Below are 25,167 nucleotides of genomic sequence, written 5' to 3'. Positions count from 1 at the left end.
GTAAGTGCGGCGCCAAACGGTATGGTTTTTTAGCCGTTTTTGTCGCCTGAAATAGGGTATCAATTATGACCCATTTGGTCTGAAATAGGGTATGGTTTGTGCACTCAAGTCTTTGAATGTTTACGCCAAGCATGTACGTGCCGTATGCTTGTCACGCGTATTGATTTAAGGATCAGGTCTGAAATAGGGTAGGGAAAATCACAGATTTTGGTCTGAAATAGGGTAAGGGTTTCAGGAAGCGTGCCGCACACCCTTGGTGCCGTTTATCAGAGTTTTATTACGTATCTTTTGAACATTATCTCATAATATTTCGTTAACTGGCTTGTTCCACGGTTTCACGTACCCCGTTCCGCTACAGAACGAAATTATGCTGGATGATCTCAGCATGGAAAAGAACCGTTTGTGGCGTAAATTAGTGCCATTCAGACGCGAAAATGTTTTCTTGTTGTGTTACTCAATTTTCAACCCCAGTTTAACACCCCGCGAAAGAATTTTACTTCGTCAGCCGAAGAGCAAACTCGCGTTTTGTTTTGTTTGATTTGATGCCATCAAAAACTCATTTACTTGGCCGGTGAAGTTCGCAGTAATGAGGTGCTAAATCGCGGCCACCCGACTGGCGCCAGGAGGGTATAATCCAAAGGCAGAGATAACTATTTGAGTCAATACAGTCAATGAATAATACCTTGTTAAGCCAACAAAAACTTATAATTGTACATAATACTACAACACAAATGGGATTAATTCAAAACGAGGTATTTCAACTCAGAGGGATGAAAACTCGACAGAAACGTGGATATCTGGGCTCCCCATGAGATTTTAAAGCCCGATTTTCACGCAGTCTTGCAGAGTTAGAATGATAAATCATCTCTGGCAAGTCTGTTTTTCTTTCTGACAGCCAGCGTTTACAGCTGGTTTGACATCATCCAGAGGTGTAAACTTATGAAAATAGATAAATTTCCTTTAGTGTAAAAAATTAGATGATATTTTCTCCTTTACAAAGTTTTCAGCGTGTTTCACAGACCAGATATTCTAAACTTTAGTCACTAACCGCATAGATGCTTAATACACAGTCACTCCCATAAACACCAGTTTCAACTCAGTTTAATTTAGAAGTGACGAGTTTCTAAACGTCTGTTTCTCTTAAAAACTCAAGTTTTGGCCAGTCTTTCGGACAAAAAGTTACATCATATCCATTGTCACTCTCTTGGAACGCCGTGCTGTATAAGCTCTTCAAGCCTCGAAACTTCTGCTTTCCTTGGAAAAGCAAAACCATGAATCCGCGACGAAACTCCCTGCTAACAACAGAATATATCAATGGGTTCACCGCCGAATTTGCAGTCGTGAAAATGACCAGTACATTGTGTAAAATCCAAAAATATTTGAAAAAGAAAACCCTGGGCCAATACAGAGCTACTAAGCGAAATACATTAATTGGCAACATAGATACTGCAAAAGTTACTACTAAAGGAGTTAGTATTCTCTTTGCTTTCGTGTTTTCTTTAAGACGATTGCTCCCATTCTTTAACTTCCGTCTTGTTACTTTTCCGTAAATGGTAGAACTGCGTTTTCTTTCAATTTCTTTGTTGAATCCTGTACTCTGCGCTATTCGTCCTCCAATTTGAACATACGTCCAGGAAATGATCGATAGGGGTACAACATATGTAAACATGGTAAGAGAAATAGTGTAAACCTGCCTCCAAAGAAAAAGGTTTGGGGTTTTAAACCAGTCAATAAAACACGCAGAAGTTTCTTCCTTGAATTCGATGACAAAGAAGAGAGGTAGTGATATAACAGAAAACGAAATTAACCAGATAGCGACAATGGCGAAGGTGGTGGTTTTTAAAGAGCGGTTTCTGTAGGCTTTGACGCGTTTCACGATGTTGATGTAACGTTCTACCGCTACGGAGGCAACCAGCCAAATAGAGGCACCGTAAAACGTATCGATAACAGGGTATACGTACAAGCAGACCCCTCTACCGAGCGGGAAATAACTCCTTATCTGCTCTTGTAGCACTGCTATGGGAAATACCACAATCAGGACTCCGATATCGGCGATGGCGAGGTTAAATAAATATCGATTTATGGAGGATTTTGTTTTCATTCTTGCGATAACCAAACAGACCAACATGTTGCCTAAAACTCCTACCATAGCGAGAGTAGCTTCAAAAGTTAATCGCCCTATAACTGCCCCAGCTGGTTCTGTGTAATATTCAGGAACTTGTAGCGGAGCTTCTGAGATAACTGTCGCTGATGAACCATTAATATTGGAGATGTTCACGTTGGAAACCATTTCACTGCACATTGATCTCTGTTTTACACAATACAAGGGAAATCCCGGACTAAGTTTGGTTTCCAGCAAAGTATGTGCGGAAATAATATAGCGTCATCGATACCACTGCAAAAATTAAGTGACATATATTTATGATTTCATTTTAAATCTGCAATTCGCCGCTTGAAGTCTAATTGGATTCCCGGCTGATTCCTTTGATGCGTAGAGGGTGGCAATAAATCATTTTGTAGACAGCTGGCTAACATGGTGTCAAAAACCCTTGAAGTTACGACACCTAAATGTTTTTCTGGTGAACAATTTCTGAGAGCGTTGTTTGAAAATTACACGGATTATACGATTTGGGGATTACAACCCAGTTGTTAGTAAGGCCTTTGCTCACTGAGAATTGCCTTTAAATGGGTTGTTCAGTCATTACATACTTATCACAGATACGAAGTTCAGAAACAGTAAATGCAATTTAACAGTTAAAGCATTTTCACTGATGTGACATGACTTATGATTTTGTGGAGGGGAGGATTTCTCGGAACTTGTATTTGTCAAGTTATCAAGTGGGAATGTCAGAACCTTCTCGAGTTTTCTGAGGTACATATACTTGACTCAAGTGGGATTAGTTTGATATGGTTTACCTTTCCTGACCAACACAGTAGTTTAGACACAATAATCGATTCTCTGTTTACATAGAAAACAGTTTAAGTGTTTTAATCCTTCTCAGACTTTCAGGCTCCGTGCCTTAGATGTCTCACTGTGTTAAGCTGTCAATGAAGCTTGGAATGATTCGAAGAAAACGCAGATTGAAAAAAGAGATGCATTTGAATACGAAAGTCAAATCTAATTAAACGGATTTTGCTAAACCCAGGTGTCTTTTCAAAAACAATTAAGAAGCCAGTTTCCTGGCAATTACGGTAACTACCAACGGGACCAGACATCCTAATTGAAGTCAACATACTAAGTAGTTGTTTACGTCCTGAAGTCTGTAAGTCGTTAGACTAACGCTGCCTCCGAAGATTTTGTTTTTACATGACCTTATCTCTTTTAGCACCTTGTTTTCTCAAACACGCAAAGTGAGAGGTAGCATACAAAAGCTGCCATTGACAACTATTTTCCATCTTTCCTCTTCTCTATCCTGCGTTGCAATCGTTTGAAGGATGGGAAGACGTTTTTGAGCGACGAACGTCAACCGGAAGTGAACTTTTTCTATTCTTGGGCAGTGGCATTTCCCAATTTTTGGGCAAATCGATTATCGTGAATCATCTCTATGAGAGTAAAGACTCTCATCAATACAAATTTGGTAGCGTCAGGCAGTATCAAACATGGAAAATTCCTCAGTTCCGGTTCACGTGCAGCGCTGAGGGGCGCGAGTATTTACCTCACCTTAACCGGATTTTTCTTTCAAATGGTAAGCACCTGCATGGGATACTGGTAAGCACCCTTCTGTGAACCATTGGAGGATTGTGACCGAGTTGCTTGCGTCACAGGGAGCCCAAGCTCATTACAGGAACGCGGACGTGACTCTTGTTTGAGAGCGGCTGTGTTACAAACAGTTATTTACAAAGGCTTGTATGGGGATGTAAACGGTTTTTCTTAAAAGAGAGAAAAAATGTTATGTTTTTAAATTAAAATCTACTTACCTTATTACCTTGTTGTATTCTTTGTTGTTTGCCCACGAGTCTCAGGCCGTTTTGAAGCGCTAACTCGCCGAAAACGCTGCGAGTTAGCGCTTCAAAACGGCCTGAGACGCGGGCAAACAACAAAGAATACAACAAGGCAATAAGGTGAGTCGACTTTTTTTAAAAACATAACATCTTTTTTCTCTCTTTTAAGAAAAAACCGTTTACATCCCCATACAAGCCTTTGTAACTAGAACCGTTTGTAACACAACACCGCTCGCAAGTAAGAGTCAGGTCCGCGTTCCTGTAGTGAGCTTGGGCCAGCTGTGCTCGCGTTTGAAATCACAGGATTTTTAATAAGCCCGGGGATACTCAACAGAGTTTTATACATTGTTGGGAAGGCTCCTCTCCGAGGTCCCATATCCCTAGAGGCCTGAACCCTTTTATAATACCATTTTTGACAGAAACAGTGTACCCTTTTCGTACTCCTTTTCAGTTGATAAATTCTACCCCTTTCACATACCTTATTTAGATCTTTACATCCCTTTGAACTGCTGTAAATGTACCGTAGTATTTTAAATATTAATAGATCACAAAACCAGAACGTTTTCTCGACTTTTTGACAGCCACAAAATGCATCTGGTAGCTCTTTCGGGCCTTTTTACCAACCGAAAAGACAGATTTCCCTACCATATCATATACTTCAATAAGTGAAATCCCTACCGTTTCATACGGACCTAAAGCCTGAAAAAGTAACCCCCTTTCCTGGCGGAGCCTCCCCGTACAGGCCATTATACGGGAGTACCCCCAGGGATTTGAAGCCATTTCAGTTTTACATGACATTGATCTGTTTCATTTCTGTCTGTCATCTCTATCCTGTTTATCTAACATGGTCCTCAGGAAATCTTGATGAAATGATTTCCAACAAAAGAAACAACGTATGCGGTTTGATGTTTTTTTTCTTTATGACGAAGGCGAGTAGTTTGACTTGTGTTTGGTGGGTTTCATTGTCAGAAAGGCTACAAACGGGTGCCGTGTCCCTGCAAAAACCGACAATCATATGACTGTTTCAAGATCTTGGCAAATTCCTATCCAACTAGCCAAGCACCGATTCAACCATAAAGCCGCAGTGATTTTAGCCTGCGTAGAAAGCGTTTCCAATCGAGTTATTGCGCGAAATAGAGAGAAAAAAAAAAAGTTTCTCCTCCCCCTCCCCCGTCACTCCTTTTTTGTTTTGCTCTTGTCCCAACTTTCTCGACGAACTCGCGCGGAAACGCTTGCTACGCAGGCTACAGTGATTTAAAAAGACAAACATTTACATTCAAGTCAAACTGCGAGAGAGGAAAGTCGCGAGAAAGGGAATTCAGTTCTCTTTTATTCGTACCCTCCTTTCCGATCCCCGGGCCGAAAGCCATGTTCAGCGTGACTAATTCGAACCGAGCTTAACACTCAGACTACAAAAATTAATATCACGAGATGCAACGTCTTCGGTGCAATCATGACATACACGTTTTATTAACGAAAAAAAAAAAACAACTTCTGCAAGAGTATAAAACGCAAACGTAACGAGAATTTCTTCCCTCTGTATTAAGACATTGATTCGCTGCATTTTTTGTCCTTTTTCATGCATATTAGACAATGAATTATCTTACAGTTAACTTGGATAATACATCAGTATCTCTCTATTTCATTTAGTTAGTTATCTATATGTCGTTTTTATAATGATCGTTCATGCGAGTGTCCGTCTAGATCTGAATCGGATCTATAAAGCAGCACGGGCCGCTATAATTAAGCTCAGCGATATTTGTATGCTATGAAAAAATTCTGAAAAAGCAACACAAGTATTTCTCAATTGTCTCAGTCTTTTTAAAAGTAAAATTAAATTCACATTTAGTGCCAAGCTGAGCAATGACTGCAATGACTTTACAAAACTACAAAGCAAAGGTTTCAACTCCTCCTCTAGCCGCATGAACATGACCTGCATGCTTTCTCAACAATAAAGCAAATTTTGAAGATATAATTATAACAGTAAAGAAATCTCAAAGTCACGGGCAAAAAAGAACTTGTACATAAAAATGAATTAAAAATATGTTTCTTATAATAATCAGAAGACGTAAATGTCTTCAGTGCAACAATTGTCCTAAACTGCTGGTAGCCGTATAAATAATCTCTGATTTCAATCAGAGCTGTACAATGTCCAAATAAGGGCAACAAAATTGTTGGTTTACCGATCCATTGGTCTTTTAGTTCTGTTAGTTCCAGTTTATGATTGGTCAGTATTTTCTTGAACTTTTTTCAAATTCCTTGACCATGTCGCTCAGCTTGTGCACAGCTTCGTATATACCCTCGCCATTCTTAGCACAGGTTTCTTGAACATGCCATGGGTTCGCTTTATGCTGCAAGAGGGACAGTTGTTGAGCAATCTCGTGCGCCTTGAGGGCCCTCGGAAGATCTTGCTTGTTGGCGATGACAACCACAGGCACACGTTCCATTTCAACACTTTCAAGGACGCTGAAAAGTTCTTGCCGGGCTTCTGACATTCGCTCCAAATCAGAGCTGTCTACCACGAATATCAAGCCCTGTGTGTTCTGGAAATAGTGGCGCCACAATGGTCTGATCTTCTCTTGGCCTCCGACATCCCAGACGGTGAACGTAACACCCTTGCATGGGCTCACAGTCTCCACATTGAATCCAATTGTAGGAATGGTGCTTACTGTCTCGTTTAGCTTGAGTTTGTACAGAATGGTGGTTTTACCAGCTGCATCAAGTCCTACCATGAGGATACGAGCGTCACGATTGGAGAAAGAACAATAAAGATCACTCATACTTTTGAAAAACTAAGAGAGTGTGATTCCCATAGTCGTTTAAAATATCTCTTTCAGTTGGTCTTGTCTTGTCTTCTATTGATTGTTTCTGATATCTTGATGTATTGATCTTTACAACTAACAAGTAGCTCATTTTATACCTTTTAAATTTCATAACGTGCTGTAATTTGGGTTATAATTTTTGTGTACCCCACTTTTGCAACGTGGACCAGTTTGACAAGTCTTCAACTGACGTCATTTTATGCTAAAAATAGCCTCGTTACAAAAACCTCGATTTCACAAACTGCGACCCAGTCCTCCGGCGCATCGCATTTTCAAGATGGCGGCTCATGTGGAAGAAGAGCCCGATTTACCTGAAGAAGTTACTGAATCTCTTGAGACTTTTCACGAAGCTTTGGGTAAAGTTGAAGATGTTTTCAAGCCTCTTCTAGAGACCTCAGTGGATGACCTAAAGGAAAAGGTTTGAAGTTCCCTTTAAAAAAAAACGTAGAGTACATGTAACCCTCAAGTAGACTGAGTAGATTTTGATAAGCTGAAACTTTACTTTGTATAGCATTCCTTTTAATATCGCATCTTGAGATTTTTTAAACGTTAAATTAAGTTGTTGGTCACCTACGCTCTTAACTAATACTGAAACTTCAAGGAAAACAAGTAAGCGGTTTCTTTTGATCACGAGACCAGGCTCTGATCGCGTATTCGTTCAAAACTCTTAATAAAACGTAGTTACTAAAACAAGGAACGACCTAAAACCACCTAAAACCATCTACAACCACCTAAAGCCACCTACAACCACCTCAAAAAATTCAACAACCACCTACAACCATCTACAACCACCTCAAAAACATCTACAACCACTCGCAAACAATCTAAAACCATCTAAAACAGGGTATAAATATCTGTTTCAAAATAGTTTCACACAAATGTATGTAGTCCCGCAGAATCCTTTAGTCTAGTGTGAACGTGTCTCACTTGTAGAGCCTGATTTTATACAGCTATTAACCTGTTTACAGTTGCAAGAATTAGAAAACATTATATAATGATATTTGATAATTCTTTTCAGCAAAATGAATCAAAACGTTCTTACCAGTAACGTCCCTTGGCGGGGAGGGAAGACCCGAATATGTGATCCAAATTTTTCATTCCGTTTTAGCTCGTAAAGTTCCAGCTACTCTAGCCTGTGCCAGGCTCTTAGATACTATAGTGGGGACGTATTTACAACGAGCAAAGCGAAAATAAGAAGCGCGCATATCCCATCACTCCCAAGAAGAGGGCCGGGGTGAAAGTTGGGTTCCAAAACATAATAAAGTAAAAAGTAATAATAAGTAAAAATCCAGGCAAATTACTTTAAATACAATCATTCACTATTAAAATTTTTCAACCCATTTTTGTTAATTCGGCTCGTCTTAACTTGTTTTCTTCTGAATCCATTGCATTATAGATTTTTTCAAATAACATTTTTAACAATGATTACACCTACTAGTCTCCGTTTCCTGTGTCGTGACGCAAGGGAGTTTAGCCTTGCGTGATGACACAGGAAACGGGTGTGAAAGACACTAAGGTTCATCTAAAGGAGTCACCTGGAATGTACAAACATGTTTGGCGGATGAGATGCTAAAAAAATTAACTTGTTCTTAGGAATGTAATCCGCCACCTCAGAACAAAACAGCAGTGAAGCAGACTCCGAGAGAGAGAGAAACATTGCGTAAACAAATGAAACGTGAACCAAAATGTCTCACTGGTACCCAGGGTAGAAAAAGCCAAATCAAGTCAGTCTTTCGACTACGAGTTTGTTATTTTATTTTATAATTTTTTGTGACTCGATAGTTCATTTTGTAAAGTTCTTTAAGTCTTTTAATATACTTAGCATGATCTCGCATTTCATTTAGTGACTTAAGCCAATGGTTGATGATACAAGGGACCAGGGAGAGTAAGATTTTAGGGGGAAGTGGATGTTTTGTTCGATTCTCGTATTTCATGTTCGTGACATGTTGTCATCTCGCCTTATTTCAGACATTTATACCTTGTTTTAGATGGTTTTAGATTGTTTGCGAGTGGTTGTAGATGTTTTTGAGGTGGTTGTAGATGGTTGTAGGTGGTTGTTGAATTTTTTGAGGTGGTTGTAGGTGGTTTTAGGTGGTTGTAGATTGTTTTAGGTGGTTTTAGGTGGTTTTAGGTCGTTCCATGTTTTAGTAACTACACTTAATAAAATGTCGTCTTTAGCTACATTGTATTAAGTGAAGAAATCAACTCAAAAGAACGTTAAAGGTACAACAAAATACAAAGCTGGTGAGGGTTATTCTCAGAAAAACAGGGAGATCGATACCCTGCAATTATTTGTATTCACATGTACAAAAGTATTCTTTAAATTTCTTACAAGTTTTATGACTCTTTTATGTTTGTGGCACATGAAACACGTCAAATCCGAAAGTTGAATTGATTAAAGCAAGAATAGCCTGCAAAAACAGCCATCTCTCCTTACTCCTCACCGCTAGGGATGTTTCGCCAGAAGAGACGTCTGTGCCTCAAGAACAGAAATTTCAAACTGATGATGTATAATCTGTCAGAAATCTGGTTGGTAGCTCTGATTGGTCGACATAGTAGTTACCGTAAAATTCCAAAAATTAGCCCTGGGGCTTATATTTTTCAAAGGCCCTTTTTGAGGGGCTTATTTTTGGAGGGGCTTGTATTTGGAGGGGCTTATGTACGGAGGGAAATTTGTGTTTCAAAATCGATTGGGCTAGCTTGTAGTGGGAAGGAAATTTACCATTTTTGCTTTGTTTTACTTTGTAATCGAGGGCAAATTCTAATTACAAGCCCCCCGGGGGGCTTATATTCGGAGGGGCGATTTAACGAAGGGTTTTTAGCATTACGATTTTGGGGGGCTTATATTTAGAGGGGCTTATTTTCGGAATTGTATGGTATCTATCAGATCATCAGATATACTAAATTCTTTAGAGTGGTCAAACTTAGAAGAAAGAAGAAAAAGGCACTTATTAGTTACGATGTTTAAAATATTCAAAAATAATTGTCCGACGTACCTTGGAGAGCGGTTTCATAGAACCTCTGAAATTCATGACTATAATTTGAGGGCTTCTCATCTCCAACTACCACTACCTAAAACAAATTTTCTTAAGCATTCATTTTCTTAACAGGGTGCCATGGCTTGGAACCAACTGTCAAATAAAACACGTGAGATTGGGGATCTTACTAGCTTTAAACTCGCCATATCTTGGGATATAACTTTTTATTATGTTTTTTATCTTATTTCTTTAATACTCATTTCTTGCTGTTATATTGTATTTCAAATTATTGATTTTTTTGTTTTGTTTTTACCACTATTATTAGTCTTGATTACCATATAAGCTAGATAGTTACGTTTATGACAGTCGATAGGAACAGATAAAATTGTCAATTCTTGTGCTAATTATTGTTAGTTAATCACTAGTCCTAATTTTTATAAATTGTAATTATCACACGGCATGTCTGAAAACCAGCTTGCTGAGCCATTTACCGTGTTTAAATAAAGTTGATTGATTAATCAATTGATTGTTTTAGCTATTGTTTGCAATTGACAGACAAAAGACAAACAGTCGTAATGTTAAAATGTAAATGCAATGAATCTACTACAAAATGGTCAATTTTCGTGGAACATATTTTTCTGTAGCAGAAACATTTGAGCTTTTCTGGAGCTCATTCGTTGAAGGAAGAAAAAAAAAAGAAGAAAAAAACTTTACCATTAGATTATCAACCAGGAGAGTAAATTTGAACAAACTGACATTTGGAACCCCATGACTACCAGATTTATTATGTAAACATCAGTATGGAGTTTCTGTCACTGAGGTGTAAACATCTCTCCTGGCTAAATGTCCCTAGCGGGGAGCAAGGAAAGGTGGCTGTTTTTGCAGGCTAAGATGAGGATAGCCTAACTGATATCTTTAATCTTATAACAATCAAGTCAGCGTTAAATTTAGTGAACCTTTATTGGGCTGCCAAAACTACAGAATACAGGGTCTTATTTATTGGTTCTTTTTTATTTTTGATAACACTTGGATAACAAGCCCTATTTTAACTTTTTATTTTCTTTTTTAGATGAATCCACTGGAAAGTGCAAAACTTGACCTAGTAGTTGCTTATGCTATCAACTCAATGTTCTGGAGTAAGTTTTTTTTAAACTACTTTTCCAGCTTCTTTACAAAAGCCTTCCTTTACTTACACAGTTAAAGAAAAAACTTCCTTTAGCCAAAAGAAAATAGTGTAATGGGACAATACTGCCAAAAAGGTTTAGTTGAGCAGGAATAACAAAACTTCCAAAGTTTCAAAAGTCATAACTACATGTGTACAAGGGAAAGCTGATAAGCTGGAATCATGAGTTTTTTATATACTGTAAACTGCTATTTATAAGCTCCCCCAGTTATAGGCACATCTGCCTGTAAACAAAAAAAATGCATCCGATCATAACCCCCCGCCTCCCCTTCCTAGATAAAAGCACCCCTCCAAATGTATATAAATGAATTTGATTTATTATTATCTTAGTTATAAGCCCCCATGGATTCAAGCCTCTCTGTATGCAAGCCCTGATCCTAAAACCCCTTACGAAGATGTATAAGGCTGCCCAGGACTTATAAGCGGTAGTTTACGGTATCCCATCAAATTGAATTCTGTGGATTGTTGTGTAGAAGTTTTTATTGTGAAAATAATATATGTGTCTCTTTTTGTAGTGTATCTTACCACTCAAGGTGTAAACCCACATGAGCATCCTGTGAAATCTGAACTGGTAAAGTCATTTGCCTGGAATACATTGAGCAGCATGTAGTACCATTATATCATTATTTATTATAGCAAATAAAGAAGCCTCGACTGTGCTCTGTTCTGTTCTAAAGCAGGCAGAAAGAAAGAAGTGTATCATATTCCTTTTTAGAATGGACCAAATGTCATGATATGATTGTTTTTGAATGGCTAAGAAAGATGATTATGAGTTCAGACCATACAAAATAGGTGCGTGTCAGCAAAGTTTTAGTTTTAAAAAATTTTAAATAAGGAGAATATTGGCACAATATCACTGGAAAAAGGTGCTGGAGCACACAGCTCATGATTCCTTACTAATCCTCACAACAAGACTATATTTTTTGACACTATTTTTTCTCATGCTCTTTTCATCCCTTTGTGTTGTAGTATTGTTTAAGCTGTATCCCATAGGTTGCGCACATCGGCAGGTTTTGAAGGTCATAGAAGTTCTTTAACTTGTGCGCTGCCATTTGTTGTCATTGTAGGACAGGATAAAGAAGTACATGGGGAAAGTGAAAGAAGCAACAGAAAAGAAAGAAGGTCAGCATCTCCTCTGATCCCTTAGAAAAACTAGCAATTTATCTGGAATCTACTTAAATTGAACAAACAATAAGTGTAAAACCAGAACTTCCTGCTTTACAAGGACGACATTGTGTAATTAAAACCCACCTAACTCTGGAGATTGTGGCAACAAATATTTGATTCAAAATTTGTCAGTGATGATGCCTGTCTTAAATGATCCGGTAAACTGTTCAACAACACCGCTCCACTATAACTGAAACTCTTTTTGAAGGTTTCATTGCAGGAAAGTGGTACTGCTAGTGTGTTTACCATACTTCTTATGTTATAAGGCTTAAGTCCATACGATTAATAAATTTTGAGCTCAAATTTTCAAGAGTTTCATTATAAAAAGTCTTATACATAAGAATAAATAAATCAAACTTACGTAGCAGCTCAAGTTTATGCCAATTTAGTGACTTAAAGAGCTCATCCAGACTAGCAACATAATCTGATGTCGTGATTATACGAGCAGCTTGGTTCTGTACTTTCTGCAGCTTCTGGGAGAGGCCCTTATTACAATTTCCCCAAACTGCACTGCAGTAATTGAAGTGAGGCTGTACATGTACAAGAGCATGATAAAATAGTCACGAGGGACAAAGTTTCTGACGTGCTTAATTGTACTGATGCCTGAAGCAACCTTAAGTTTTTAGAAATCATATGAATATCGTCATCCCAATTCAGGTTCTGGTCAATTTTTTTCCCAGCCACTGGGATGATTGATATCAGGCTATAATTGGTCATATCTGAACGTTTTCCTTCATTCTTGTAGAGTGGAGTAAGTCTTGGGCTTTCCACTCATCTGCAAATATTTTCTTTTTGACAAATTGAATAGACATGACAATGATTCAGAAATCAAATCAGGACACTCTCTGAGAAGCTTGCCAGAAATATTGTCAAGACCTGTTGCTTTCGATTTACAAAGTTTAGATGTATTGTTTTGTTTACAGGTAGGGGGAGCTTATAAGGGGCAGTTTGAGGGTTGATTAAAGAGAGGGAAGAATTATTATTATTATTTTTTTCAATCTGTTTTGTCATAGCATCTCTAAGGATCGATAAGGGTGCTGCTAAGAGATTTGTGAAGAGTGCATTGTGGAATCCATCAGGTAACTTAGAAAGTAACCTGTCATAGTGACACCTACGTTTTGTGCATACATGTGTTGTACTTAAAGTAGAACAATGTCTGCAGTGACAGTTAGCTCTTGTTCCTGCATGGAAACCATATCAGATAGGGCTTTATGCACAGTGGTTTCTGTACTGAAGCAGAATTCGCGGCTCCCATCTTGAAAGTGGATCATCACTAACTGCTACCCTTCGCGGCAGTATAAAGAGGTGTTCATGTATGTACACAAATTAAACTATCCAGTATGGCAGAAACAGTAACCAGATGTCATATGTCTGCAGTTCGACTTTACAAACAGTTTTTACTTAACTACTGCAGTTTGGAAATACGTGTGGACAGCGCTAAGTTTGACTTTTCATTCAAAGTCTACTGGCTTCAGTTTGACCAAGCCAGGTCCCTAAAAAATATGCAAATTAGCAACTGAATGCCACAACTGTTGTGTCTACAGCTCATTTAATTGCATTTGATTAACTTGTTCACGTAAGTTGTTGTGTTTTATTGTGGACAACAAGAGGAGCCCACAATCCTAATCTCCAGGTTGTTATAACGCATGCGGCGCATATATGTAGCCAGCATTCATTTAGTTTCCACTAAGTATGAATGGAATGCACAAAACGCAACTTGATCACGCGCGTTTCGACTTCCTACCCCTCATCATCTGATGACGTGTGTTTTGATCAACTGTCACGTGAAACTAACCCAAAGCATCGCCTTGGAGGAAAAGCTTTTGGACCTCTGATCGTTGTCGCCTGCACTCCCTAACCTTTGGTTATTACTGGTTCAGAAATTATTTTGTTTGGCTTACAGATAAAAAGGATTCTTCACAAGATGGAGGGAAAACTTCAAGCAAAGAAGGTGAATCAAACATTTGTGAGTATCATTTAAATCAATGAGGGTGCCTGGTGAACCTTGTATATTAAAGAGGGCACAAAATGTAAATCAATGCACATTATTCATCAGGCGTGAAATCCCCATCGCTTGGATGCTCATCTTGTGTCGGGTGTGTGCTAAGTGTGTGTTTTTATGGACTATCATTGTCATCTTCTCTTCGTCAGCGCCTTGATTATCTTCCTACTTCTCCTCCTCCTCCTCCTCCTCCTCCTCCACCTCCTCCTCCATCTCCATCTCCTCCTCCTCCACCTCCTCCTCCACGTCCTCCTCCACCTCCTCCACCTCCGTCTATAGGAGGCTCTGGGGTAACTAGTGACTCTGAAAGCGGGACGGGTAAGGCATGTGCGTGTTACAATTATGGCTCGCCGGTCAGATGCTGTTCGAGAAAAAAACTGGAATCGAGCCTTAAAAATGGGTCAGCATACGGGTCTACTTGTACTGACTGTTACTAATATCCTTTGCCCAAAGCTAACAAGAATGCAGAAAAACGCAAGGGTGAAGACAAATCCATCACGCCTTCAGAGAAGAAGAAAAAGAAAAAGAAGTAGTAATTACAGAAAGCCAGGACGTGTGTAAATAACTAAATAAAATATGCTTTTGTCACATATTTGATCCGCTGCTGATGTTACTGTAAGTACATTGTAAATATGTTGCAAAAGGGGCTTGTTAAAGTGATCTTTATTCACAGTGCTTAGCAAATCGTGCCAGTTAGTCCTACGTTCACACCCGGGGGGTGGGGAATACTCTCTTACGTCCAGGGTCTGGAAAAACCCAGAAAACCACACCTTGTGCAGTGGCACGGCCTCTAGGTCAAACAATGGAGTGCTTTCTCCCTCCTACCCAGGCAAATTGCCCATGTTCCTATTCAAATATTTTGGTCTGAAATGGGTTACGTGTTCCAGGTAGCATGCTGCACACTTCCACCCGAATTACCGAAGTATCCCCCCCCCGTATTATCACCACAGCAAGTGCCCGTCATGGTACTGCTACAAAAATTGTAGACTACGAGTAGTCCCTCATTTTCCCTCAAGGATAGTAGAGCGAGCGCGGGTGAAAATCACCCCACGCGAGAAAGGCGAGACGCGGCGAGGAGAGAGAAAGGCTTTATCCGTAGTCCCTCATATTTCTCTCTCCCCGCCGCGTCTCGCCTTTCTCGCGTTAGGTGATTTTCACGTGCGCTCGCTTTTCGCTCGCTCTACTATCCCTGAGGGAAAATGAGGGACTACTCGTAGTGTACAAAGATTGGTACGACCATTTCACTCGAGTTGTGTCAACGTGTAGAGAGCATTCATTTTACATGGAAGAGAAAATTTAATCTCATTTACAGGTTTTCACTGCCAATTAGTGCAAGACTGGTAGAGTAATGTAATGGAGGGATGATGGGAGGAAAAAGAGACTGTCTCATTTCCCCTTCTTATTTGGGAGATTTTGATATAAAAAAATATACCGTATACACAGGATTGTATTTCTTTCAATGCTTACATGAACTCTCTTTCTTATTACTTCTGGTTGATGCCTCGTCGAGATGACGGAAAGACAACTGACCTCATAAGGCTCGATCTCTAATGCTGTCCAGCTCAGTATCCCGCAACAGTGTTTATCATGTAATGTAGATGTCGGACTTCCTTTTTTAGCCCTCTCACCCATGTTATAATCAGCTGTTGCGCTGGAAAAAAACATGTCCAAAAAGTGAAATTCTTCTGTTTTGAATGGTACTTAGTGGTCACTTTTACCATAAAGTTCACTATGGGTGGTTAACCAGCCCTTCCAGGATATTTTTTTAAGTATGCAATTCTATTCGTTTGGTTTAACATCAAGAAATGTTGGCATCATTCATTACTCCAAAAACTTTCCAACTCAACCCAAAGGTTTTCCTCAACTTTCTGCGCTTTTCGAATGAATGATGATTTTTATCTACCAAAAAGTTTTTAAAGTTTGTATTCTCGCTTTTTCGCACTTTTAACTTTAGTCGTGACGAGCGGGTGCAAAACAGGCTATTGTAGTCTTCGCATATTCATTGGTTTTGTCAAACTGATAGTGGTGATCAACATCAATGAGCAATCAAATGTTAGGAGTCAAAATGGTTCTTGTGCTAGCAATTGGGCTTTAACACTAGTTTTCCTCAACTTTCTTCGCTTTTATAGTCTACCGAGAAGTTTGGAAAGTTTGTACGTTTCTTTCCCGGTACTTTCAAATTTATTCAGGGGCAAGCTTGTGGTAATTCACACGGCAATAGTCCTTTTTCAAAAATACCATAATACGCTTTGTTGTCCCTCCAAAGTTTTGCATTAGCACTGTTTTCAATTTCTCTTGGGGCGAAAGGCCTATTGTCTACTCATTCACTAGCCAGTTTTGTCATCGATTTGTCAAGTTTTAATCAAGTCGGCATTTTTTTGTTCTGAATGCGTCTAATTAAAGCGTTAGTCTAATTGTTCATTGATGAACTAAGTGCTGTTTTTCTCAATGTATTGTCAAGTCCCATGCTTATCCACTAGTATACTGTTTTCAACCAAGCTAAACCAAGAGCTACGTTATGTAATTGAGCGAGTCGGCAAACTTCTTAAACGTTTTTTTTTAATGTGACCAATCTATGCATTGATTGCCCATTGTTGAACATAGAGTGCGTGCTTTTCTCATATACAGTTTCAAGAAAAGATTTATCAAAAACATTTCTCACACTGGTTTGAATTTTAATCGAGCGACCGTATAAATTGAGACACAAATTTCAAGTTGATTTAACTGCGTTTAAAGCCAGAAACCTCCGTACTTGCTTTGCCTGCGGTGAAGTGAAGAGCAAACTCAGCTAGGTGATCTTTGGTCTGGAATAAGATTCTCTATTGCCTCCTCGAAAACAACAGGTTTGTTCTTAGTTCAACTTTAAATTGTGGTTACGCTATCGCTTACTTTTTTATCTGAAAAAAAAAATACAAGTCAATTTAAAGAAACGGTGATAAGCGTCCAAATTGCTTTAACGGTTCTAACTGGTTATTTTCTTACTGCAGAAAGAAATTATTAATTTAGACTTTACATAACGGATTTTCTGTCGTAATTTTGTCCTGAGTGTTATTTAATGTGTCGCCCGAAGTTACCTGTAAACATGCATGGTCCGTTTGTTATGTTGGCTCGATGAATGTTGAACTGGAGGGCCAAAAATGTAATAAAGACTTACGTGTAGTCAACAAGATGAAGTCGAGTTGCGATTGTTAGGGTCAAATAGGCCTGTTTTGTTGATTCTATGTAGTTAGAATTTTCCGCTGTGATTAACTTCGAAGTGTTCACTTCTGTAGACTTCACTTACAAAATAAACTTCAAACTTTGGACAGTTTTTTATTACTCTGACTCAGACTATATACTTTTATTCTTTGATTAACCGCGACTTTATTAGTTAATCACTTAATGTACCATTTGAAGGTAAATTATGCTTTTATGCCGCACAACCGGGAATCAACAAACCAACTGTCAGCAATTTTAGTTTGCACCGGTAGAGAATTGCAATTCTTCCCGGGACGCTTCAGGCTGACATAAGATAATAATCGACAGAGGGGCAAGACAGGTGTGAATAAAACTGAAGGTAACGAGAAACCAGTTAAACAAGGAAGTAAGGTTAATTCGAAGTAATATTCTTAACGCGTTAGTACGGTAGTATTTACAACAACAAATAACGCTTTTCATTTTTTAACAGGTACTGCCTGACCATGAAGAAAAGCAGAACGATATGCCTTCCAGAAAAGGTTTCAAAATAACAATAAAAGTACTGCCACGGTCCTTAACAAGGATATGCAGCTAACTCATTTGTGTGTCTGTCATTTATTCAGTATATACCAAACCTATGGTAAGTTCATTTTTTGCACAACACAGTCGGTTAGTCGGGTCTTCATGCAATTTTCCATTGTTTTAAACAGGTTATTATTTTAGATAAATTTAAAGAAAAGGTCGTTGAGGTGGAATAGAAGATCATTATTAAAAATAATAACCTACTGTTTCAATTCAGTGACCATAATAATAACCAGCTGCTTCTAAAACTGTGGAAAAGTACGTGCTCGGTCATTATTTTAATAAGGTCTCGAGGCTCAGCGAATATGCTATATTAAGTTTTCATGTTACATCTTTCTTTTAAATTTTTGGTCTCTCTTACAATTCTGGTTTGGTATATACACCAAGACAACAGCGAATTCTATTTTGTTACAAATTAAACCTCTTCAAGCCTGACAGAGAAAAATATCACAATCCAAAGCAACAAAGCACAAAAGGTAGGTCAAAAAAGGTAAGTAGGAAGGAAAGTTTATTAATATAGTTTCTTCTTTTGCCCTGGGGACTAAGTGCTCCGCCCAGAGGGGGGAGAGCCCTGGGGACTAAGTGCTCCGCCCAGAGGGGGGAGAGCCCTGGGGACTAAGTGCTCCGCCCAGAGGGGGGAGAGCCCTGGGGACTAAGTGCTCCGCCCAGAGGGGGGAGAGCCCTGGGGACTAAGTGCTCCGCCCAGAGGGGGGAGAGCCCTGGGGACTAAGTGCTCCGCCCAGAGGGGGGAGAGCCCTGGGGACTAAGTGCTCCGCCCAGAGGGGGGAGAGCCCTGGGGACTAAGTGCTCCGCCCAGAGGGGGGAGAGCCCTGGGGACTAAGTGCTCCGCCCAGAGGGGGGAGAGCCCTGGGGACTAAGTGCTCCGCCCAGAGGGGGGAGAGCCCTGGGGACTAAGTGCTCCGCCCAGAGGGGGGAGAGCCCTGGGGACTAAGTGCTCCGCCCAGAGGGGGGAGAGCCCTGGGGACTAAGTGCTCCGCCCAGAGGGGGGAGAGCCCTGGGGACTAAGTGCTCCGCCCAGAGGGGGGAGAGCCCTGGGGACTAAGTGCTCCGCCCAGAGGGGGGAGAGCCCTGGGGACTAAGTGCTCCGCCCAGAGGGGGGAGAGCCCTGGGGACTAAGTGCTCCGCCCAGAGGGGGGAGAGCCCTGGGGACTAAGTGCTCCGCCCAGAGGGGGGAGAGCCCTGGGGACTAAGTGCTCCGCCCAGAGGGGGGAGAGCCCTGGGGACTAAGTGCTCCGCCCAGAGGGGGGAGAGCCCTGGGGACTAAGTGCTCCGCCCAGAGGGGGGAGAGCCCTGGGGACTAAGTGCTCCGCCCAGAGGGGGGAGAGCCCTGGGGACTAAGTGCTCCGCCCAGAGGGGGGAGAGCCCTGGGGACTAAGTGCTCCGCCCAGAGGGGGGAGAGCCCTGGGGACTAAGTGCTCCGCCCAGAGGGGGGAGAGCCCTGGGGACTAAGTGCTCCGCCCAGAGGGGGGAGAGCCCTGGGGACTAAGTGCTCCGCCCAGAGGGGGGAGAGCCCTGGGGACTAAGTGCTCCGCCCAGAGGGGGGAGAGCCCTGGGGACTAAGTGCTCCGCCCAGAGGGGGGAGAGCCCTGGGGACTAAGTGCTCCGCCCAGAGGGGGGAGAGCCCTGGGGACTAAGTGCTCCGCCCAGAGGGGGGAGAGCCCTGGGGACTAAGTGCTCCGCCCAGAGGGGGGAGAGCCCTGGGGACTAAGTGCTCCGCCCAGAGGGGGGAGAGCCCTGGGGACTAAGTGCTCCGCCCAGAGGGGGGAGAGCCCTGGGGACTAAGTGCTCCGCCCAGAGGGGGGAGAGCCCTGGGGACTAAGTGCTCCGCCCAGAGGGGGGAGAGCCCTGGGGACTAAGTGCTCCGCCCAGAGGGGGGAGAGCCCTGGGGACTAAGTGCTCCGCCCAGAGGGGGGAGAGCCCTGGGGACGAGGTTGAAGCATATAATTAAATGCTTGGGTTTAACTTCCTGATTGATGTCAGGAAAAATTCAACCCTAGACCTTATGAGTCCTTTCCAAATCAGACACAACGTTTCTGATTTAAGTGCCAAATTAAACAAATCGTAGAATTTATATTTCTTGAGATTCGAACGGATATTGATAAATCAGCATCCCTTTAGTGGATCGTGAATTAATTTGACATTAGTTTCCTGTCAAAACATTCCACGTCGGTCTACCAGTGTATGTCCCTGCAGAAGCCTGCCTTTTACGCATTATCACCAACGACTGTATTCGTTCCATAACATTCCATCATTGCGAACATGATTCAAGTGCCATCGTTATTTCTCGATGCATCATGATTATCTAGATAATCATTGAATTTGAATCATAAGATCGCGTGATGTGCATTTTAATGTTTTTAGCCAATATTTACCTGCAATCGTAATATTTGGTGTACATTGGTTTTATTGTGACGGCATATTAAAGTAACCCTATACAAAAAGTCGAAAAAATGGAAATGAAACTAGGCCAACAGCTACATTGCTATAGTGTTCAATTAACTTTTTTTTTCTGCTTTTATTTTTCGCCATAGTATGGTAAAGGGGATTCGAGGTCCAAAAAGTGTTTCGTTCCTACTCGCCACTCAGAATCAAACGATCGAGGTTTATAATCAAATTGACTGATTGCTCGCTGTATTTTCCCTTGCCACTTCTCCTATAGGCAATGCTTCTAGCCCTCTGAATCAGGCTTGGATCAACGTAGCAGTGTTAAATCAAGGAACTCAATTCATCGACTGACGCGATTCACGAATACTGTTTTACGTACATCCGAAAAAGAACTTTACGCTCACTGCTTTAATTGGCGGATGGGGTAACTTATATGCGAGAATATTTTCTTGTTTTGATTTCAAACAGTTTGAACGGAAAAATGCGCTCACAGGAAGTAGCTGCGCATTACGGTTTCTCACGGCGCTAAAGAATTTTTCAGTAACCTTCGTGAAGAGAATCGTGTTAAAAGATGCGGCAGAGTCCCAGCACTAGGGTTTGGTTTATCATTTGCTATTTGGCTATCTCGGCTAGTACCGCCTCTGCGTCTAATACTGAGAAAGCCATCAAATCACTTGAAACAACGCTGGAGAGAAAATTCAATCAACTGATTGCTGTAGTGAACGCCACAGCTCATGAAACATCAAACAGAGGGCCCGGTACGTTTTATTAATCCTTGATTGCGACCCAAAGGTATCTCGCCTGTAAGTCAATACGGATGCCACGCGATACTCGACCAAGAATACCCTCGGATTTCATGCTTCTAGAAAATGGAGTGTACTAAAATGACTTAAAATGAGATGCCGGAGAGGCATGTTTAGAGAGGTGTTTGTGTATATAATGCGTATGTGCGAGTCTCCACTTTAGGGATACTATTATGTATTAATTTAAGGCTATCAATGGCCTTCTGATAGAAGTTTGCGTTCGGTGAACCGAAACCTAGTTCAATTAATGATAAAACCTCGCAAAGGTAAATCGCTTTCGACATTTAATATAGAGGACAGTTGTTTTTGCGTTGCGTCACTCAATATTCCTTTTTTCAACTCAGATATGACAATAACTGAAAGTGCGTTATTGCATGATCCGCATTTGAAAACTAAGCTTCTTATTCATATTTGCGAAATATAAATTAACAAATCAACAATAAAAATCTGCAATAATTCAATCAATTAATTCTGTGATTTCATTAAGTTATGGCGCTTATGGTAATACAGTCACTTTTATTACGACTAAAACATTTGATCAAATGATGTTTTTTCAACTCCGTTAGGCACGTCTGGCTTTCGAACCTGCAAGGAAATTTACAACAATCATAAGTAAGTTCAAATTTGTCTGTGAGGGCAATTTCTAAAGGACAGGAAATTGAAGTGTAGAGTTCGTTAGTCGACCACTTTAACTGAGCCCTACGTGTTTTACATGTGATGACATTATTCAATAGTCTTTTACTTTTTATTTGTCTAAGCTAGAAGGGAGCTTAAAATCAGTTAGGGTTGACGTGTCAACTGTAGAGACTGCGAACTAGTATATCGAGCCCCCACCGTCACTAACCGAAAACGGCCACAAACCTATAGTTTAATGACTGTTTTAATCCATCGTCTTCCGTCGCTTTTTGTTATTTCACTCATGAATGGCCTGCAATAAAACCGGAAGAGGTAAACAAATTGCATCAGTTTGATTTTTTTTCCACAGAGCTCGCGGAAATAGAGCTTATCTACTGCAAATGCAGTCTGGGAAGGTGTTGGTGTACTGTCACATGACAAGCATTGGACTTGGCGCGTGTGGAGGAGGGGGATGGACGCTGGTGATGAAAACTGATGGCCATAAGGTATTGTTACAATCTGTTGGCTCAGAATTAAGGCAAAAGCATGAACATATAGTCCGCCATAGTTAATGCTGTAATTGGCCAGGATCAGTTATTAAAAAGATAGTTTTGGGAATCTGCTAAGAAATTGCCTGACTTTTCGTAATAATTTTTTGCAATTTAATAGAGAATTACCCGTTTACACATTTCTTTTAATTATTTATTTATTTCCATCACAGCCTACCTTTCACTTCAGTTCCAAACTTTGGAGCAACAAGGTCAATTTCAACCTTCCAGGAGGGAAGACTGGCATCGACGCACATGAGACTAAGCTTCCAACCTACTGGAACACACCCTTCTCAAAGATCTGCCTGGGAATGAAAATCGGACACCAGAAAAAGTTTGTTGTGCTCTTCAAGCAAGCCAATTCCCTCCACTCACTGATTTCTGATGGTCTTTACCGCCCTACCTCACTGGGTCGCAACAAGTGGAAGTCGCTGATTGGTTCTGTAGCTTCCCTACAGCCTAACTGTAACCAGGAAGGATTCAACACCAAATGGAGCTACAGCAATCCCGCATACGCCCTCAGAGCAGCGAGAATTGGTATGCTTGGAAATAACGAAAATGATTGCGTAACTTGTGATTCCAGAATCGGGTTTGGTACTGGAGGAGGCCCCGATGACGCCAACACGTGTGGAAACGAAGCATCAGCCGCGAACGGGGCAGATAACGGAGACAAGCACATCAAAGCTATGGGATACATTTTTGTTCAGTAAAATTACAAGGGAGTAGCATTTGTGTATTACGAAAGAGGGTATTCCTAAAGCTTTTTCAAGTGTCGCCTATCGAAGGATATAATTTTGATGTTTTGTTTAGTTAAGTGTTTCTTTGTTGGTTCATGTTTGTAGTTTTGTTCAAAAAAATATTTTGTGGTTGAGAATGGTGAGAAGAAACTGTGCACATCACTCCCATGGGATTTCGCCTGGTGCAGTAGCCTCGCATGCATTCGTTTACATGCAACTTTGTAGAAGAGTTTTGTTTTTTAAAAAGCTTAACTTGGCACGAAATTTGTTGGATGATGATGATATAGTATTCTCGTTAGTAAAACGTTATATAATAACTTTGTGTTTGCGGAGCGTGCATAATAAAAAAACACGTTTTTGAGCAATGCGGAATTTCTTGATTAATTTGTCTTATTTTCTCTAGAAAGCCACGTTTAGTGTCGCATAGCTGAGATAAATATTGAGCTGACATATTTGCAGATCTTTGAAGGCTGACAAAGCAGGGAGTGTTTGGAAACTCGGAATGACATGGTTTCTACCCTTCTTTCTTCTGCAACTTCTGCATAGATTGATTTTTCCCTTACTTTTCGCGATCGCAATGACATCATGTGAAAGAATGGTTTCATTAAATTTAACTGATTGTTCACAGGTGACCCAATAGCCTGTTCCAGGCTCTCAGATAGTACTAGTGGGCAAGACGCGAAAGAAAAAGAGACGCGAAAAGTTAACGCGGCGTTTTATTTTCGTGCTTGCGCTTTCTTAATTCAGCGGACTCCACTTTCTCGGAGCCTGGAACAGGCTAGTGACACAAGAGAGCCTTGTTCATGTTCAACGATCGTGATACGTCAATTTTTATTGTAAAAGGCTCATGCTGAAAGATTCTGTTGCAGTCAGTGTATGACAAAGGCGGCTTAGAAGTTAAACCCGCATAGCTGGCGGTTTTTTTGGTGGTTTTTTTTTCTTTTCTGGGGCCCGTTTCTCGAGAAGTGCCGGTAACTTTTCGGGCCCGGGAAGCTGCTTTATGTTTGTGGTGTTGTTATTCAATATCAAAGTTTCAATAATTTTGAAAATGATACAATGAAAGTTTCAGTTAACAAAGCAAAATTGAGCACGGTGGTTTGTGAGCTAGGAGAGCGACAAAAACGTCACTTAAAAAGTGAATTTGCGTAATCCATCTCTATTAATTTGTCAAATGTTGGCAATTTTTTTGCAACTTGAATTCTAAAGGTCTGTATCGAAGTTCAGGAAGAGAAAAGCAAAGTCGTTGTCTTGTGTTCCCGTCGTCGACAAATCGTGAAATTAGGTATTTTCACGTCGTAGTCGTGCAGTGACTGCAAAGAAATGTACAAAAAAGCGTGATGCACGTACACTGAAGTTGTTGTTTTGCCAATCTAAACCTATTGTTTTTTTGCCTTTATCGATGACGTCGCCGTCGTTGTTATGTTTCCTCTCAAACACAAGAAGCTTAAGACCCTGTTTACATGGAGTGGGGGATCCCGGTCTAGTGGGGTAAGTTTCTTTTGTTTTGTGTCCCCCAGAGTGTGAAAACAAAAGAAACCAACCCCACTAGACCGTGGTCCCCCACTCCATGTAAACAGGCCCTTAGTTTTGTATTCTGAACTCAGAGGGATGTCAAGACGGGTATAGTAATTTGTATGCTCGCCGCACTCATTAAATTAGTTGCATTAGTTGCAAGTACTGCAAAGGATTTATCCGTGATAATAGCTTGATCATTTCAGAAAATACCAAACAAAAGTAAGTCCACTGCATCAATGGTTAAAAAGAGAGCTGGTGTACAGCGTCAGCCGATTGATCGACTTTAGAGCGGTTTTCATTTGAGTGTCGAAAAGTAATTGGTTTTGCACTTTCTACACGATGCGATTGGCTTAAAAGATTCGCGCCACCTTTTCATCCAATCAGAAGTAAAACCAGAGCCAATTGTGACGCGCTCGCATGCATTTTCCCGCGCTTTGCGTCAGCCACATGTAATTACTTCGAGTTTTGATTGGTTCAATGTATTGTCTGTGTCCTATGTGATTGGCCAGAGTAATTACTTTGGTTTTGGTTTTACGACACTCAAACGAAAACCACTCTATGCTCTACAATCCAGTAAAACCTTTATTCGGAATGATTACTGTCTGCTGAGACTGGGTTTTGAAGGCTTTTGTTTATTTTTTCTTTCTTTTCGCTTTTTACTTTATTCATGAGCTACTGGAAAGACGGTTC

At 40.7% G+C, this 25,167-nt stretch overlaps 4 protein-coding genes across 5 annotated transcripts in view; 2 read left to right on the top strand and 2 right to left on the bottom strand.

Annotated features, from left to right (window-relative positions):
* Positions 1 to 25,167, bottom strand: part of LOC140943801 (uncharacterized) — a 270,540-nt gene that overhangs the window by 34,280 nt on the left and 211,093 nt on the right. The window lies entirely within an intron of this gene.
* Positions 6,152 to 6,868, bottom strand: LOC140943804 (uncharacterized). The gene has a single exon (XM_073392916.1). The coding sequence runs from the start codon at positions 6,720 to 6,722 to the stop codon at positions 6,171 to 6,173; it is 552 nt and encodes a 183-aa protein (XP_073249017.1). The 5' UTR covers positions 6,723 to 6,868; the 3' UTR covers positions 6,152 to 6,170.
* On the top strand, positions 7,018 to 14,664 carry LOC140943805 (nuclear nucleic acid-binding protein C1D-like). Of its 2 annotated transcripts, none has more exons than XM_073392918.1 (7): positions 7,018 to 7,182; positions 10,812 to 10,878; positions 11,441 to 11,496; positions 11,993 to 12,047; positions 13,106 to 13,171; positions 13,996 to 14,043; positions 14,548 to 14,664. In XM_073392918.1, the coding sequence occupies exons 1-7, from the start codon at positions 7,042 to 7,044 to the stop codon at positions 14,625 to 14,627; spliced, it is 513 nt and encodes a 170-aa protein (XP_073249019.1). In that variant the 5' UTR covers positions 7,018 to 7,041; the 3' UTR covers positions 14,628 to 14,664. The 2 variants fall into 2 exon arrangements, with proteins under 2 accessions (XP_073249019.1, XP_073249018.1); XM_073392917.1 differs by having other exon boundaries at positions 13,996 to 14,058; positions 14,548 to 14,656.
* On the top strand, positions 20,746 to 23,323 carry LOC140943798 (uncharacterized skeletal organic matrix protein 5-like). Its single transcript, XM_073392909.1, has 4 exons — positions 20,746 to 21,017; positions 21,629 to 21,674; positions 22,048 to 22,183; positions 22,399 to 23,323. The coding sequence occupies exons 1-4, from the start codon at positions 20,831 to 20,833 to the stop codon at positions 22,933 to 22,935; spliced, it is 906 nt and encodes a 301-aa protein (XP_073249010.1). The 5' UTR covers positions 20,746 to 20,830; the 3' UTR covers positions 22,936 to 23,323.

This window comes from Porites lutea, chromosome 7 (genome assembly GCF_958299795.1).
Source record: "Porites lutea chromosome 7, jaPorLute2.1, whole genome shotgun sequence".
In the NCBI taxonomy this organism is placed as follows: domain Eukaryota; kingdom Metazoa; phylum Cnidaria; class Anthozoa; order Scleractinia; family Poritidae; genus Porites; species Porites lutea.
Note: the sequence above shows the minus strand (reverse complement) of the source record. Positions and strands in the feature narration are given on the sequence as shown.